The sequence below is a fragment of the Haliaeetus albicilla genome, chromosome 22 (genome assembly GCF_947461875.1).
Source record: "Haliaeetus albicilla chromosome 22, bHalAlb1.1, whole genome shotgun sequence".
Taxonomy (NCBI): Eukaryota; Metazoa; Chordata; class Aves; order Accipitriformes; family Accipitridae; genus Haliaeetus; species Haliaeetus albicilla.
The window spans coordinates 5,741,474-5,758,984 of NC_091504.1; the positions used below are offsets into that span (position 1 = coordinate 5,741,474).

The following is a 17,511-nucleotide window of genomic DNA, read 5'->3' on the forward strand; positions in this document are numbered from 1 at the left end:
GTGCCAAGTTCCCTTTATCGTGGAATGTGCACCTGTGTTCTTCTAATTGGGATGTTTCTTCTTCTATCTTCTTGTTTATTCTGTTCAAGGCCTTCTAAAGGTGTCTGGAACGCTCTTGCGACCATGAGCTACTTTCAGGCCCAGTAACTAAGTTCCATATAATTGAACCCTACAGTCATAGAATCATTTAGGTTAGAAAAATTTGTCAGAGCCCCTGGTTTTAACGTAGTTATGCGTAAGGTTCTCTGTGCGTGTCTCGGCACTGCGTTGTCACCATAAGCTCGTAACGGCCTGCGGCTGGGTGCTGCTCTCGGGCTACCAACCCAGCTTCAAGGCAGAAAAAAAGGTGGCTTTCTCTGAATGCTGTCGTCGGGAACAAGGTGCTTTAGCTTGCCAGCAGGTGTCTGCAGGCTATTTTTAGCATGAGTTTGTGTGGTAGGAATGGGAGGTGTAGGTGGTTTTACTTCAGTGAAGGTCATGGGGTTTGGGGGTTTTCTTGGTTGGTTGGGTTTGGTTGGTTTGTTGCTTGGGGTTTTTTGGTTTGGTTTGGTTTGTGCTATCAATTTTGGGGGTTCAGGAGCTAATTTGCAGTCATTCCTCCTCCCAAGTGGTGAGGGTGGAAAAGGCTGGAGTGATACATTTCTACCTGGCTGGAGGCAAGCCAACCTCATGAGTGGGAGAGACGCATTCACGGTGAAGGCTCCTACACCGCCCTGATGGCTGAAGGCAACTCCCTGAACTGTAATAGTGTAAACTTATCCGTTGTCTCTCGGAGTATGCAGGAGAAATGGCTCGCAGCTTTGTGAAGCTATAAAGGAGCGACGAACCTTGGAACAAATCAGTTGAACTTCTTGTACAAAATTGGGATCTCTCGCAACAGAAGTATGTTGGAGGTGTTCCCTATGGTGGACAAATCATAGCAAGAGTTGGCAAAATATTAAACTGCCACAGACTTCTCATTTAAACAGAAGGCTGGTGGAGGAATAGGTAGTATGCCACGTATGCTACTTTGTCCCATAAGATCTCTTCTTTGTATATGCCTGGCAGCCTGGTACAGTTGAGAGAGAGAGAAGGAAGGTTTTATGTCTTTAATTATTTATTTAATTAATTCTAAAAGGGGAACGAATTCTATTGGGCATAAGTCACTCTCTCAGTAAAACTTTCCAAGTGCCATTTTCCTCAACTTTTAAGGTGTGAGATCAAATTTTCAGTAATACATGCAAGCAGCTGTAAAATATCTACTATTGACTAAAAGAATTGGCTCTTCATAATATCAGATATATCTCATTGATATTGTCCTTTATGTCAGTCTCTAATTATAGCCTCTGTAGGAAGAATGGAGCAATGAAAGGCAGCTAGGTGGTGGCCTTCTGTACGCTGGAAAGATCTTGGATGCTAGCAAAGTCTAGAAGCCATTCTTGTGTTGTGCAAACTTTCTGAAGTGCAAGTTGTACGCTGCAAGTAATACGTAAAGCATGTAGGAAGTTGCTGCTGTAGGCGTTTTAATTTAGATGTAATGCACAGCAATTAAACATAGGCTTTCCTTCTGTATTTGTTATGAAAATGGTATCATAAGAAGGAAAATACGCATTAGGAATATTTTTGCTTATGAAGTGGAAGTTGACAATGCCTATAAACAAGGCAAGGCAAATTAGGTCAGGGCCTAGTTACACTTGAAAGTAAACAGCCGTTCTGACTGGGGAGACTAGTTAATAGGACTACAGTCCTAATACCACCCCCCACCCCCTCCAGCTTTTTGGAAAAGGCCTAGAAAAAAGTTTGAAAAATGAGCTCATAGAGAAGGGGGGTGGGGGAGCCCACTAGGTGACTAAAAGCTATGTCTCTAGTTGGACAAAGCTACTCTGCGAGAGAGAAATCCATCTTCCCTCAGTGGCAGAGTAAAGGCAACAATTAGAAATAAGGAGTTGTAATAAGCTATCTTTTTAAAATCAAGTGTTGAGGCTGTCCTTTGAGCATTTCCTCATCCCATTCCAGCCAAAGTGGGTCAGATACCTTAAATAGTTCTAAGCGTCTCTTGACTAACCCAGCTAAGATTTGGAGCTGTCCATTTGTGAAGTAGGAAAATAGCCGGTTTGAATAATGCCATCATTAATCCCTGTAGCCTTAGGGTCTGGATATGGACTCTTTGACAAGCACGATGAGTTGTAGACCTTTTTAATGTGTGTCCCCTTTTGCTACTAGTGTTTCTGTAGAGACCCTTGATCCATTAAGTACAGTTCTTACCTCCTGTGCCACTCCTTTCTCTCTCCTGGTTTCAGCTGGTAATGCTCTGCCTAACTGGGCAGTGAGCTAGCTAAAGCAGATTTGAGCGCCTTCTACAAACAGAGCTTAACTTGTGCTGCTCTGCGTACATCTCTTGGATTTAGATTAAACCAGATGTATGTAGAGCTAAGCCTCTGAGCTATAAAAATGGAACGCTGTGTTAAGAGCACAAGGCTCTGCTAGCAACATTAGCTGCAGATTGGTTGATGTTTTCCTTCATCCTCTTCCATAGACAAAACCAAGGTAATGCTGAATTTACTGCAACAACTCTGTTTAACAGACCACTTTGTCCTTGCTCTGCAATCAACTATAATGTCCTTTCAGAATCAGTAGAAGCACAGCAAATACATTGAACTAAAAGAAGCCAGTGTTAAATTGTCTTGTTTAATGTGATCAGGAAGCTGATGGGAATAACCTTAACTCAAAAGTGCTGTGAAACTGAAATGTGTCCAAAACTTGTGCTGTACGTAGTGTCACCCTTAGTGGATTTCAAACCTTTTCATTTCCTGGCGATCAGTTCTAACTGTCTAGCGCAATGCAAATACGCTGTCTTCAGATGGTAGCAACTTGGATCTTTTCTTATATCCACAAGTGCTTTTTAAAGACGTAGTTTCTAAGTTAGGTCAAATTATCTAAAAACCATAAGCAGGATCTTTTTTCCCTCATTTATGTTAATGCTGGGCAAAAGGGCAGAAGCTGATTTGGAAACCTGTAAGCGGAAGGGTGTTTTGCAGTAAGGTGGTGGTGGTTGTTTTGCTGGTTTTTGTTTTTTTGTTTTGTGGAGTCTTTGGTATTTTATTTTCTCCCCCAGTACTCCTAGGCTGCAGAACCAGCCTCCAAGGCACTATGGAATTACTTCTGCAATTAGCTTGGCTCCTCCTACGGATATAGATTCCATTCATACTCAGAAGCTGCTTGAAGCGATGAAAGCATTGGGGGTATTTGAAGAGGAGGAAGAACTGAATCACAGGTATAACAAGACTGTAAAATTTGTTAATGTCCTGGGGGTTTTTTTAGGGCAAACTTAACATGAGTTTTCTTTACAGGCTGGTCGTTCTTGGTAGACTGAATCACTTGGTCAAAGAATGGATTTCAGAACTTGGTGAGAGCAAGGTAAGGTTTTTTGATAGGTCCTTATCAAAACAGCTGAAGCCTTTTTGTTTCTTCCAAAGGCGATACTAACTAGGATTTATGCTAAAGTTCAACATTTAACTTCCTTCTTAAGTATCAAGGAGATCTGTAGTAAGAGCCATTGAAATAATGTATAAAAGATACTTCAGATGAAGACCTTCAAGTCCTTGGGGCACTGAACAAATTTGTGAAGTGGCTCTATCAGTTGACTTGTAGCGGTTAACAAAGCTGAAACAAGACATTGTGGGGGGAGATAGATGGTAACTGGGCAGTAAACTTGCCCCAGACAGCCTACAGCACTCAATCTAGTTTGAAATTATTACTCTAGACTTGCCTTTGGTATGGCTCTTAGATGGTGTTAATTTACGTGGGTCTGCTGCAGGGAAGACTGATAATAGGTCTTAATTTGTTTAAATTGATGAAGCGACTGCTACATTACTCACCTTTTTTGTTGCTGTTGTTTGTGAGTTGCAAGCACTCCCTTCAGAAAAACAGTATCAGTCTATTAGACTAACAACTCGGTATGGGAGGGAGAAGACATTGTTTATGGAGGCTGTTGTAGTCTTCCTAAGTAACTTATATGCTAGTTAAACTTGCACGTAGGTCAACGTGTATCTTCTGTTCTCCAGAAAACTCTTTCTCTTCTACCCACAGAATCTTCCCCCTTCAGTAGTAGCAAATGGTGGTGGCAAAATATTTACGTTTGGTTCTTACAGGCTTGGAGTACACACTAAAGGTAAACTTTTGTTGTCTGGTCATAGTTGTAATGTTTGAAAGTGTCTTCCAACAGTAACAGAAGAAATGGCATCTCTTTGCAGGTGCTGACATAGATGTGGCTTGTGTTGCTCCTAGACATGTAGAAAGATCGGATTTCTTTCAGTCGTTCTTTGAAAAACTAAAACGTCAGGAGGAAATAAAAAAGCTAAGAGTAAGCAAGCTCTCTCCTTGATAGATTGTGCAACTCCGACAATAAGAATATTCCTGTTAAAGACTCCTATTGGTAGTGATTGTCTTACAGACCAAAATTAAAGAGGGACTTGTTTCTGAGCCCCTTGTAAAATACTGTCTACGCAGCAGGAAAGTGTTGAAGTCAAGCTTTTGGTTCCCTTCCCCAATGACTGTACGTCCAATGAGAATCTCTGTGGTTCACTTCTCCCCTACCCATGGTTTGGGAATGAGTGGGCTATAGTATCCAAAAGCAAGGTTGTCCCTAGGAGCCTTGCTTTCATCTTAGCTGTAGCAAGGGGCTTGGCAAGAAGGTAACTGCATGCAGGTAGAGGAAGGGGCAGCCTGAGAGCTAAGGAAGTTGAATGTGATGTGGAAAGGTTTCTGTCAGTACCTTTGCCATGGTGTTCCTCTGGGTGTACTTTAGGACCTCTAATTCATTCTTCTCTGGTCCTGTTCTTCTCTGGCTACTCAGCCTGAGACTTTGTAGAAGAGACGCACAGTCAGCTTTGCATAAAGTCAATAGGAGCTGTGCTGTGACTATACAAAACTGCCTTGTAAAATGACCCTCTGGTGCACATGTTGTGTACCTTGCGTATAGAACCGAACTCCTGAGAAGTGTTTCTCTCTGCCTGGTCTTCCTTGTGCAGACATTTTGAAAGACTTCATATGCATAGCTAATGAGCCTTTGTTTAGGTGACCGAAGACAGACTCAGTGGGCTGTGGCACCTTTCTGACAAGTGGTCTACAAAATTGAAAACTGTCCCATAAGGTAGCTGATAGCATCTCAGGCATGGTAGAAAATAAAAATACAGGAGGCTAGCGCGTGCTGTCAAACGCGGACAGAATTTCCTCGCTTTCTCTGGATGTTAACCAGTAGTAAGATAGCTACAAAAATCTCTTGCTTTTCTTCCTCACCACCAAGGTAAGTACCTTACAACCTCTGATGCTGATGGCTCATTGTGCACTGTTTGTTCATTACAATACATGATCAGCCTCCGAATCTCTTGGCTAAATAACTTGTTAAAGCTAGTATTATACCATCTTAGTGCTTGCTATACTGCTTGCAGCTTAGGAACAATTCTTTTGGTTTGGAAGCAACTCAGTCTTTATACTGAGTAGTTAGCAGTGTAAATTCTGCATTTGGTCGTAGTTCAGGAGAAACATTAAAGTAGCAAACCATGTTTTCTTACACAGTTATCCTCTCCTTTCCAGGCAGTTGAAGATGCATATGTACCAGTTGTCAAGTTTGAGTTTGATGGCATTGAGGTAAGCATTTGTTTATTTTTTTTTTAAGTGGGTAAATTTTTTCTTGCTTTGGAATAGGATAACTTTTCCAGGGAGCTGTGACTGTGCTATATTGGACCGCAACGTATCCGAGGAGAAGACATTGCAGTAGAACGGGAGCTTATAGGAAAATAAGCCCCTAGGGAGCCTAGCAGGCATGGGAGCATCAGGGACATCTTTTTCTAGACCTGTGCTGTAGACCAGGGTAGCCTGCTTGAATAGCATTTATCCCTAGGATCGTGCAGAGTGGGAGCAGAGGCGGTGTCCTTGCTAAGTCTTCTTAGCTCTGCCAAGCTAGGTACCTACAGAGGGATGTGTACAGTGTAGGTCACTGTACGAATCATGTGAGCAGACTAAATGTTTTGCTGCAAATCCAAAATGAAGTGGTCATGGGACAAACAATCTGGAAAAGGGAAAGTGAAAGTACTCATTTGCCTCCCGCCTAGGTTTGTCAGCTGCAGGAATCCAGCTATCTTGAATACATCCTATACAATGAATCAAGACCTGCCTGCTGTAGTACCTAAGCAAGTTACTGCTTGGTATCACTATCACGAAGAGATTTATTCAGTGACCTTTTTGTGGCCTTTATCTGGTACAGACTTTCACAGGATAATCTTCTTGCCTCAGACTGTACTAAAATCCAGATACTTCAGGATCAAAAGGGCTTACTGCATAAAGGAAATGCTCTCTCCTTTGCTGAAGGATAGTTGAGGTGACTGAACTTAAGTCTTAATTCTGTGAATAATTTTAAGTTCCCTTTTGATTGAAACTCTAAGTCTAGAGTAATCTTTTCCAACTTAAAATGCCCTCTTCCTTTCCCTGGCTTAAAAAGAAAGGGGTGATGCAGTGAAGGCTTTGTAAATAAAATTGGGAACTTCTAGAAATTACATTGAGTCTTCTGGCAAATAAATCTCTTGGGAGATGTATCTATAGTCACATAATTCTAAATACAAATGTTAACCACTCTTTTTAGACTTGAGGAACTGTCCCCCACCAGTGTGCTGTTTGCAGACTGCGGGGCATTCTAACGGTTGGCACTTTTTTCCTCTTAAGATTGATCTCGTGTTTGCAAGACTGTCTGTGCCAACTGTTGCTGATAATCTTGATCTCAGAGACAACTCGTGTCTCAGAAGCCTGGATATAAGATGTATACGGAGCTTAAATGGTAAGCATATTTGCACATCTTTAACAAGAAAATGTTACTAAAGTTGGTATGGAATGCACGTTACACACCCCAAGTTTCTGTACAGGATGCAGAAACTGATCCCCTGTATACTTGAGATCTGAGGAGGTGGCGAGTGGGCTTAGATTTAGCTGTTTCAAGTTGTGTGTTTAGATAGACCTGTGTTTCATGTTTCTTTGACTGGGGTGTGTGTGGTGTTCCAGTTTGCCACAGAAGCTGCTTCAGATGAATAGGTAGAGCACTTGATAGAGAAGAATGTGTGGTAGTTCATTAAAAAAAAAAAAAGGATATTTAAAATACCTGAAGCCGAAGTTGCTCACTGTTTAACACGGACTGGTTTAATTGTTCCTGGCTGTTGAAAGAAACCTAGCTTTCGGAATCCTGTAGAAGGGCCTTATTGAAAATTGTTGGCTGTGGTCTAAAGTATGAAAAAGCTGTTGGGGGCACCAGTTGCCTGAGGTGATACTGAATGTGTGACCTCTAATTTGTTATGTTATGTGTCTGTAAGGTTATGTGTAACCTCTGATTTTTAAGGTAATACAAAGCAAGTAATGCAAACTTGTTTTCATAGACTTGCAGGACAAACTGTAAGCTATTGATCCAGTATAGCACAGAACTGACTTGTACCTGCTACCAGGAAGTGCTGTACTTCAACTGTTTTTTCTTACAGGCTGCAGAGTTACTGATGAAATACTGCACCTAGTGCCAAATAAAGAGAACTTCCGGCTCACGCTCCGTGCAGTTAAACTGTGGGCAAAACGTGAGTGATGTGATTGTTTGTGATCTTTAAACTTTTCAGAGGCACCTCGTGCTGAAAAAACAATAGCGTTAGAAGTCCTTCATCTTTGGATAGCTGTTTAGATAACAGGTTTTAGTTCAAAACCTGTGTTTTGGTTTAGATTCAAGGACTGTCCGTGGGGTAGATTCTGTGTTTTTTTTAATGGGGGTAGAGTGGGGAGATGAGGGGAGTGCCTACAAGACAAGGTGCTGCATTGCTTACCAGGAACCTGACTAGAAAGGATAAAAATGCCCAGTGAGGTATAAAAGCTTGATAGATAAGGAATAAGAAAATACCGTTTGCGCATGTGACTAGAGCAAGTGCTAGAAGAATGGCAGAACCTTCTTCTTAAGGGAAGTTGGAGTGAAGCAGTAGCTGTAGCAGTGCAGGCAAATTTCAGAGTAGCAGCATTTTGGGAAGTGGTGTGGTACCGATTCTTTTTCTCATCGCTGTAAGGACCAACAGTTTTGGCCTCGTTGCACTGCAAAAATAACTGACTTGGAGGCTGAAGGGTGCTAGGTATTCTATAGATTGTGAAGGTGGTGCTGTAAATTTGAAGGACTATACTTGGGCATGGGAAGACTACAGGCTAAGGACAATGTCTGCATTGTAGGACGTGGCATTTACTCCAACGTGCTGGGATTTCTTGGTGGGGTTTCCTGTGCTGTGCTAGTAGCGAGAACGTGTCAACTCTACCCAAACGCTTTGGCTTCTACTCTGGTGAACAAGTTCTTCTTGGTTTTTTCAGAATGGTAAGAGCTATTTATGACTATTTTGATTTGCGTAAAGCAGTAACACTTTCTGAGGTGGTTCTTTATGTAAGATTTAGACCAACACCATTCAGTCCTACCCTGAATTACATGGCAGAGTTTTAAATGGATGGTCAGTTCCTGGCTTTTCTTGTTTAGGGAGTGGCCAAGACCTGTATTGCTGAAACAACAGGAAGAGAGCAATCTTAATTTACCAGTATGGGACCCCAGGGTATGTAGACATGGAATTTGGAAGCCTTTAACCTTTCTTCTAAGCTAAGCTGCTGGTGCCGAGCACAATTGTTTTAACATCACAGGTGAACCCATCAGACCGATACCACGTAATGCCTATCATCACCCCAGCCTATCCGCAGCAGAACTCTACATACAACGTATCCACATCAACGCGAGCGGTAATGGTGGAGGAGTTCAGACATGGTAAAGTTCTTTCCATGCTTATTAACTGCTTAAAAGGTGTAATTCTTGCAATATGAAACCACATTACCTGACTTGGTTATATTCCGTGCGGTGTTGTGCCCTTTTAGGCAGAAGAGTTCTCTGGGAAGTATACCTGTTGCAGGCAACAAGGGACCAGTTTTACAATGAACTGTTGTAGTAGGCCTGTATTGTGTCAAGGGAATTCCTGCGTTTTGATCTGTCAATTACTGTTCAAAACCTTTCTCTTATAAAGTTTCTATCACGCTCTGCTAGTCTTAAAAACAAAATGGTAGTAAGGTTTTCAACCTTAATTGTAGGTCTTGCAGTCACGAATGAGATTCTCCAAGGAAAATCAGACTGGTCAAAGCTCTTTGAACCACTGGACTTCTTTCAGAAATACAAGTATGTATGAAATCTGTTACCTGAACTTGAAATGATTGCCGTACTGGTTAGCATAGTGAGTTTTAGCTTGCAGTCGAAATACGAGATGGCATTGATATGTTTGTTTTTCAGAAGCTGGAGGTAGTCATAGGAATTTTGGTAAGGATAAGTAGAGGGAAGATAGAAAAACTGTTTGTGTTTTGCCACTGACACTGTTTTTATTAAAAAAAAATCAGCTCTGATACTCAGAAGGCAGCAGAACGCAATTCTGAAGGATGTAATCAGTTTTTCTTCAGTTAATACTGTGCTGCCTGCAGGATATAATGTGTCTTGTCTGGAAGTCATTTTCTATACATTTAAGGCAGTTTTGGTTTCATTTGAAGGAATATCAAGTCCTGAGCTAGGATGTTACTTTTTCTTTTCTTCTAGACATTATATTGTGCTGACTGCTAGTGCCTCTACTAAAGAGCATCACTTGGAGTGGTAAGTCTTGCTTTGAGTGTGGGTTCAATACATCATTGACGCTCAGTTCAGTGTTGCGCTTCATTTGGTTAATACAGTTCACGAAAATAAAGTATTTGACTGTGCAGCTAGGCATGGAATACAGTACGGAGTTAAGTAGACAGTTCCTCAGCAAAACTAAAAGCTTTCTTGTGAAGGGAAGTTAGCATAAGTTATCTTGCTGTTTAAGAAGTTAACCTAAAGACCTAAGTCATGATGAGAAGGAACAAAGAGGGTTAGTGTGCCTATGCTCTGTGTCATCTGGAGAAGCAGATGCCAGGAGTCTAAGGAGACTACTTACCCAAGGCTACTTCAGTTAGGAAGATGTTCCTTGTTGCAGAGACTGAAGTAAATGGGGATTACTTGATGTCATCAGATGCGTAGTGGACACTGGAGAGCTTGATCTTTTACTGACTTACAGAGCAGTGGTCTCCAAACTTTTGTGCACTCCTGTGAGCAAAACAACAACAAAAATAGTCATTTTTGAACACATAGTTGCGGTCTATATCTACTTCTTTGCAAGTTACGTACACATTACTGAAGCTCTAATCTTTTCTTCCTGGACCCAGTGGATTGTCTTGTGCACCCCCTGGGGTACGTCCCCCCCGACACTTTGAAGACAACTGTTGTAGAGCCTTAGAAGACTTGGTTTCATAGCTTTTTTACTGGATGTAATATTTAATTTAGGACTAGATTGCACTCAATGCTAAGTTGCTCTGGTTAGGTAGTCCGCCTGTTCCAGAGCCTACTTTTCTCCAGTGAAGTGAAACAAGGCTGTTTAATCGGGGTGAAACCTGACCGTCTGCACAGAGTACCTGAATGCTGATAAATAGTGTTTACTGAGTTTTAATCTAGTAGTGTGCTCAGGCATCTTGTGTTTAGTGCTGGAAATGATCATCTCAGCATGCTTGGTAGTGGATAGGTAAATTGCAGGAGTGCTGATCTACTTTGTGAAAGGTAATGTGAGAACCACTTCAACTGTGGTTAGAGAACATGACTGCTTCTGACATGGTATTTGTCACTGTCTCAAGGGAGACATGCCAATAATAACTTGTTGAACCTGTGTGAATGGGCTGACTAACTGTGAGTCTTGAAATAAGGGGAAACGGTGAAGGAATTAAGGTACTGTAATGTGTGTGGTGTTCTTATTCTGAAGAAACGAGTGCTTTGCCTGCCTTGCTCAAGTAAGCAAGGAAAATAGCTGTGTGTACCAGACCCCTGTTCTGAGGACACTTTGGTTATACTTCAGGGTTTGGCTTGCAGTTTAAGGCAAATGATTTAATTCTTGTGCTACCTCTGAAAGACATCTTCTTTCCTGTTGAAAAATAGCTCTAGTAGGTAATACCTCTTACCTGAACTTGTTAATTTGTTCACTTAAAAATCGTGTCAGCTACAGCTTGATGTCAGTCACAGTTAGGTATGCAACAAGGAGTTATGGGCAGAGGGCTTAGAGCCAAATAGTTTTTAATGTGACATGTTTGAAGTGAAGAAGGCTTATTGTATCTCACAATAAAGATGAGGAAAGTTCTGGCTGCAGTAAAAGCTGACGTTTTTGCAGTGACAGAAATGGCAGCAAACGGGGCTTAGTTTTGCATCTGGGAAAATGAAAAGCAGAAGACAAACCTGCTTCCGTTTGCTCTAAGAACAAGTTTAGTTCACCAGCTCTTGAATGGATTTGGGAATAGATGGCACATCTCTGTTGTTCATCAACATAAGATACTTGTGAAGAACGTACAGAGTTCTGACTGCTTTCAAGGGTAGCAGTGTTTTAGGTAGAAGGGTAAAATGCCAGTACTTCAATAGCCTTTGTGGTCATGATACATTTCTTGGGTAAGTCTCTGATGAGACTGTGTTGACTGGATCGTTTGTTTATTAAAGGAACTGTATTCTTCAGTTTGGCTGGAAGAGGGTAAACTCTTTTCACAGGTCAATCTGCAGGAAGAATAGCTTCTTTACTCAGGTGTAATGGAAGAGTTGTGCTCGAGCCTTTTCTAAACGGTTGTTCTCCTTGGTCTTTGGGGTAAAAAAGAAGTTTTGCTGCACTTCAAAATGCAGCCAGAGGTGCTGGGAATCTGCTTCTTGTTGATATTTTCATCACAGGTTGTATGTTGAAGTGTTGTGTCTGACCTGTTAAGAGCACAAGTTAAACTTACTTACTGCCTCTGTCTTTGGAAACTTTGAAGCTCCAATGTCCCTGGAAACATCTCCAGCTCCAGTGTGTGTGATATAAATATCTAGTATCTGCTCAGCTGAATGAAACTTACTACTTACTGACTGGTTAGCATTTTTGTACTAGCATTGTATTGTAAGAAAGCATATAACTACTGTGCTGGATACAGTCAAAAATGAGTAAATGTCTCTTGTTCTTATCAGGATTGGCCTTGTGGAATCTAAAATTCGTGTGCTGGTTGGAAACTTGGAGAGGAATGAATTTATATCTATTGCACATGTAAAGCCACAGTCTTTCCCTGGCAGCCGAGAACTTTGTAAACAGTGAGTTTCATTACTTTTCTGAACTGAAGTGTGGCTGATGTATTGTACCTTGTTTATATTCCTTCACCTCAGCTTACCTGTGAGAGATGCTCAGTTACGTACCTACTGTTTTGTAGGTACGAGGTGTGACGGGCAAGGTTCTGAGCATGTAGGATCTTTTTAAAGAAGGGAGAACTTGAGAGAGGAGTTCTCGGAGAACTTGAGTATGGGCTGACTCCAGTCTTTAGCTGCTGCGTACAACTAAACTGTTTTGCTTAATCCCTTCTTGAGAGTAGATACTAGCACCCAAATAACTGGCATCTGTGCATAAATGATAGATTTGTGACTCTGTCTTTTTAGGAGTGGATATGTGTCAATGTGGTTTCTTGGAATCGTGTTTAGGAAAGTGGAAAATGCAGAAAGTGTTAACGTTGATTTAACGTGCGTTATACAGTCATTCAAGGATACAGGTAAGCCTCTATTTTGCTCTAGTCTCGTAGGGTTTCATATTTTTTTATTCTAGTGCAAGTTGCTTCGCAAAGTGAATTGTGCTTCCTTCTGGTATTAGCTATTAGCTATTTCTGTAGCGCGTGACACGTAGAAGATTAGCCTTAGAAACATACTATTTTGACGCTTTGGCAATGTAAGTCCACCTTGAAACAAAAGTGTGTACTACGGTCCTATATACCATATCCCATATGTGAAATAACAGTTCTGCAGGTCATGGTAAACGATCAGAAAGGAACTGCGATTCCTGAAGTGGACAGTCAGATGTGAAGCCAGGAGAGAGATGTCCATTTACTGGGTGTAGCTACACTTGTCAAAAGCAGTTGTCAGTTGCTGAACTTTGGAAGTGGGAATTAACTGTATCAGGCTCTAAAATAAGTTGTGAATGCCTGTTGACAGTATTGTTTCCAAAAGAACAGTTTGTGTATGATACCATCCCAGAACTTTGAAAGGCAGTGAGTGGTCGCATCGTAACGACATGCAGTCTTGCACGTCGAGCTCCATGTTCATCTTACTTTATTCCTTTTGATAGATGCAGAAATGAAGTAATATCGCAAGCGTTGTTAGATAATGCTAGAATAAAGGGGGTTGGGGCTGAGCAGTCGTCTGAAAGTATAGGTCTTTTCCACAGTCTGTTTACTTCTTCCCAAGCTGACTGCTCTTGTGCCTTTCAGAAGTGCACGTGTGCTGTGAGGCTCATGCCTTGCTATCATAATGACAAACTAAGGAAATCGGGTTACTCTTCTGAAGTGACAAGTGTGTTTGGACAAAAAGTTCTAAACAGTGCACTCCTTTAAACTCTTCATCAGTGCAAACAAACATTTCTCCATGGTACCAGCGTGAGCTGTGTGTTGTGTTGCTCAGACAACATGAGTAAATGCAGTAAAAGCGGACCTTCTTTTTAGCTCACGCTTTGGGATATGAGAAAAGCACAGAAAATAGGCATCAAAACGCTTGTCTGAGTTTCAGGCCAGGTGGGGTGACTTCCTCAGACTTGCACTGTTACCCGAACTGATGCTTGTCTTGTACGTTACATCCAGTGGCACTGTGTTTGAATGTTGTGGCAAATGTAAATCACGTCAACAAGGTTTGTGTACTGCTGAGAGGCTAGAACTAATGTTAAATCCTGTATTTCTGTGCACAGACTTGATTAGCAGAGCTGTGCGCTCTCAGTTTAGTGAAGCACAGCCTATCGTGTGTTTCAGATATAGGGTTTGAACGCAGAGAGATTGGCCAGAAAAGGTATTTCTTGAGAGGTGTGATATCCTTTGGCAAATGTGGGAGTGACCAGTAGTTACGTGCAAGAAAGCTTTTATCATGTGCCTTGACTTTGAGAGAATATTTTTAGAGGGCAAAGTTGATGGGCTCAAGAGTATAAGGCTCACAGTTTGGAAGGCTTTTGTTAAATGAACTTGATCTCACTTTTCCATAAAAACATTATTGAATTTACTTTGAAGCAACTGTTCCTGCTGGTGTGAATGTTCATATTTGTGCTTTTATTTCACTTCTAGATCTCCTGCAGAAAGACTTGTTGTAAGCCTTTTTGTTTGGGTTGCATGTCCTTCCTTTGATTCCCACTCTGTATGCTAGTAAGCTGACTTTCCAGCTATGCTCACGACAGGCTTGTTAAACTTGTCTAAATGTGCCTTAATTCTGTAAAAACTGCTGTGCTAGTATAGCGTTTTTTAGTTGCATGAAAGGTTGTTTGCAGGCACTTAAGAAGAACTGGTTTAAATTGTAGTGGTTCTGATAAGTCAGATGTCCTTCAAATCCAGTCTGTCTTGGACAGGTAGAGTTTTAACACCTAAATTACTGAAAAGTTGTATGATGTTACAGAACTGTTAGGAAAAAACCGCACAATCGCCACTGTAAATATCAAATAAACAAAACTAGTCTGAATCTTGAGTAAGGTGTCTGTTCTCTCATCAGCTGAGCACAATTGGGTTGATTCAGAAAGTCATCGAGATCTATCTTCAACCAGACAACTAAGGGTTAAGGAGTATGATCTCCTTCAGGTTAAAATCAGCTCAGAGGTGAGCTGCATGACTAGCAAACCACAGCTGTAACTGAGCACATAAATGCATGTTTGAACTTAAAATAGCTGTTACGTATCTGGTCTGTACTGGATGTGAAATGGGCACCTGGGGTCACTTTCATCTTGAGACAACTTCTTGTTCTTTGTTTGGGCTGGGCAGACTTCAAGGCTTGCTGTTTCTAACAAAACCATGTGTAACTTTGACAAATACCCAACGCAAACATTCCCACTAAGCTACAACACTAAATTTCCTGTTAGTTTACAGCCAGGCTAACTACCTCAGTGTGCTAAAGGAAGGTATGAAGATCGAGGCAGCTCATGTGAAGAGAAAGCACCTCCACCATTTTTTGCCTGCAGAAACCTTACAGAAAAGAAAGAAGGTATAATAAAAATTGGGCTCTTCTGGCAATATTTTTTTTTTTTGCTTTAATAATTACTTGAAGACTTCATTATTTTGATGTTGTTGTTTCAGCAAAGCATGCCAGGTACTAGTCAAAATGCTGGTGGGCTTCAGCGCAAAAGGACTTCTTCAGATGGAAGCTGTTTGGACAGTTCCAGAGACACGGGCTCCAGAACACCAGATAATTCCTCTTTGTTACATAAGATTTCTAAAGTGGACACCTCTACAGCCGGGAGAGAAAGGTTAGCACCATAACCTTAAAGCTGTGAAGAAGCTGCTTTTTAACTGACTCGCGATGTGAATGAGGTCTAGGATTTCCTGTTTGAATCTGTGTTGTTCATAAGCATGTGGAGGGCTCTAATGGCGTCAGGAACAAAGCTGTCATCTCCTTTGGGCACGTGGGGGGAGGCAGGTTAAAGAAATCCTTGAAAAAATGAATTTAATGTACAGGAAGACATGTCAGAAGAAAGGAGAAGTGGATACCGGAGGAATTATTTGGTCTTGAATGTAGATCCCCTTGGGCTAGTGTGTAACTTGAAGCCGGAGTGTTTTTTATGTAGGTAATTTTGTTCCTTCTAACAAAAAGTATGGTTAATGCCAAGCAGTATGATGTTCTGCTGAAGTGCTGATCTTGATCACAGCAACACTAGAGCTGCTGCTGCCTTGGTGCAGCAGTATGAGAACTCGGGCAGTAAAAGTGTGTGTCACTTCCTGGGAGGTCTGCTTGTTCATGAGCTACTTCAGCCCAGGAGGAATATGTAATCTTGAGAGTAATAGCCCAAGAGTACCAAATGTGTAATGCCTGCTGTGTTCAGACCATTTGGTACTGTAGGAGTAGCATTAAAAATAAAATAAAATGGGATGCCTGTATAGGTAGAGCAGATACATTCATGAAAAGCAGTACAGAGTGCTGGATATACTAAGCTGGAAGACAGTACAAGTACATAGAGACTGACTAAAAAAAAGGCTGAAGTTTAAATTTGCGGTCTGAAGTTCAGCAAAATGAAGATCTCGTGCTAGATTGCCTGTGAGTTTTTGTTGTTTGGTAGAGCTGTGACAATGAGCTAAGAAGATAGACATGTGTCTTGCATGGGCTTTCTGGAAAGGAAATGTATAGTATTTTACAAACGAGCATTTTATAACTCTAGCATCTGACTCTTACAGAAATGCTGTGTACCAGAAATCTAACGGTGCTAACAAGAGAGAGAAGCTACCTCATGTAGCTGTGCCATCAGTGTCTAAGGGACCCTCCATTCCTGTTCCTGATTCAAGTATGTATTGACGTAGTGGGTGGAATGCAGTCTTTAATTTCATGGCTGAACTCTAGAAGCGCGGTGTCTCTTACAGAAGTGGAGGCTACAGTTGCAATACGAACATTGGGACCTCCAGTTGGTAGCACCATTCCAGGACGTAGCACAGCTTCTCAACCAGGAGCACGTTTTGTCCAAGGACAGCACGAATTAAGTGGGACTCGAATTACAGATCCTAAGAACACTGCACCTAAACGACCTTATTCAGTGACCACTGAAGGACCTCATTCACCTCCATCAGAAGAACGCCCCAAAACACTAGCAGACGGAGAAAAGGTAAGGAAGGGGGGCTAGGCCAGGGAGGGTTTGAAGTAGAATTAATTCTTGATGTGCAATGAATGACATAACTGAGAAGAAATGCATATATGCATCCCCAGTGGATTCAGGAATCTAAATTTAAGCATAATGCTAGTTTTACTAGGATGTAGGTGTGAGAAATTGTCTTGAACGTACTGTATAGCTATTAAACAATTCTTTTTTTCCCAAGATCTGGCACTAGTGACTGTTTTTGGTCTGGTGGCAGGCTCTCCAAATGCTACTGTACTTGTATATTACTGCACTGACCGATTGCTCAATGAACTGGAAGCAGTTCTTAATTCAGAAAAAAACCCCAAATCTCAAAAGGAAGAGGATATGAATCTTATAAATGTGGATGTATGAGCTAATCTTGTTCTGGCAGATGATTTTTGAATGCCTCTTGATAGTTTCGCTGCTTTAGAAATCAGCAGCCTACTCAACAGGTTGTCCACTGCTGAAATGACCGTGTGGAGTTGCTTGTTAAATCTTGTTTTTGTGGAGGCTTTTGATGAATGCTTGATTTGTTTTCTTGCTATACATAACTCTCCTTAAACAGCTGTTTGTGTGGCTTGACGTCTGATTTGAGGCACAGAACAACTAGAAAAAACTCAATTTTGACACTTGTAAAGAATCAGCTTGCAGAACTGTTACCTACTGTTGAATACTTCAGGTACAGAGTTCAAGGTTTGGGTAGTACGACTTCTTGCGAGGCTTGAGATTCCTGTGTGGTAAGGGTAGTGTTGTCTAAATGTTGTTTTAAGAATGGCCACTAATATGTTTAATGTGTTGACTGGAAGCTGTACTCAAATATGAA

The 17,511-nt window shown here is 41.4% G+C and overlaps 1 protein-coding gene across 1 annotated transcript; it reads left to right on the forward strand.

The window, feature by feature from the left end:
• Positions 1-231: 231 nt before the first annotated feature.
• On the forward strand, positions 232-15,975 carry LOC138690610 (poly(A) polymerase gamma-like). The gene is made up of 17 exons (XM_069810665.1): positions 232-235; positions 3,022-3,253; positions 3,330-3,396; positions 4,069-4,150; positions 4,233-4,342; positions 5,575-5,628; positions 6,700-6,811; positions 7,500-7,589; positions 8,221-8,359; positions 8,516-8,588; positions 8,674-8,794; positions 9,112-9,196; positions 9,605-9,658; positions 12,050-12,169; positions 12,509-12,618; positions 14,949-15,070; positions 15,163-15,975. Exons 1-17 carry the CDS (start codon positions 232-234, stop codon positions 15,343-15,345), a joined length of 1,758 nt encoding a protein of 585 aa, XP_069666766.1. The 3' UTR covers positions 15,346-15,975.
• The last annotated feature ends 1,536 nt before the right edge of the window (positions 15,976-17,511 follow it).

Excerpts from the sequence above, each read along its gene's own strand:
- LOC138690610 (XM_069810665.1), top strand. Across the intron at positions 5,629-6,699 it reads TTGAGTTTGATGGCATTGAG|ATTGATCTCGTGTTTGCAAG; the intron begins GTAAGCATTTGT and ends TTTCCTCTTAAG. Across the intron at positions 8,795-9,111 it reads GGTGGAGGAGTTCAGACATG|GTCTTGCAGTCACGAATGAG; the intron begins GTAAAGTTCTTT and ends CCTTAATTGTAG.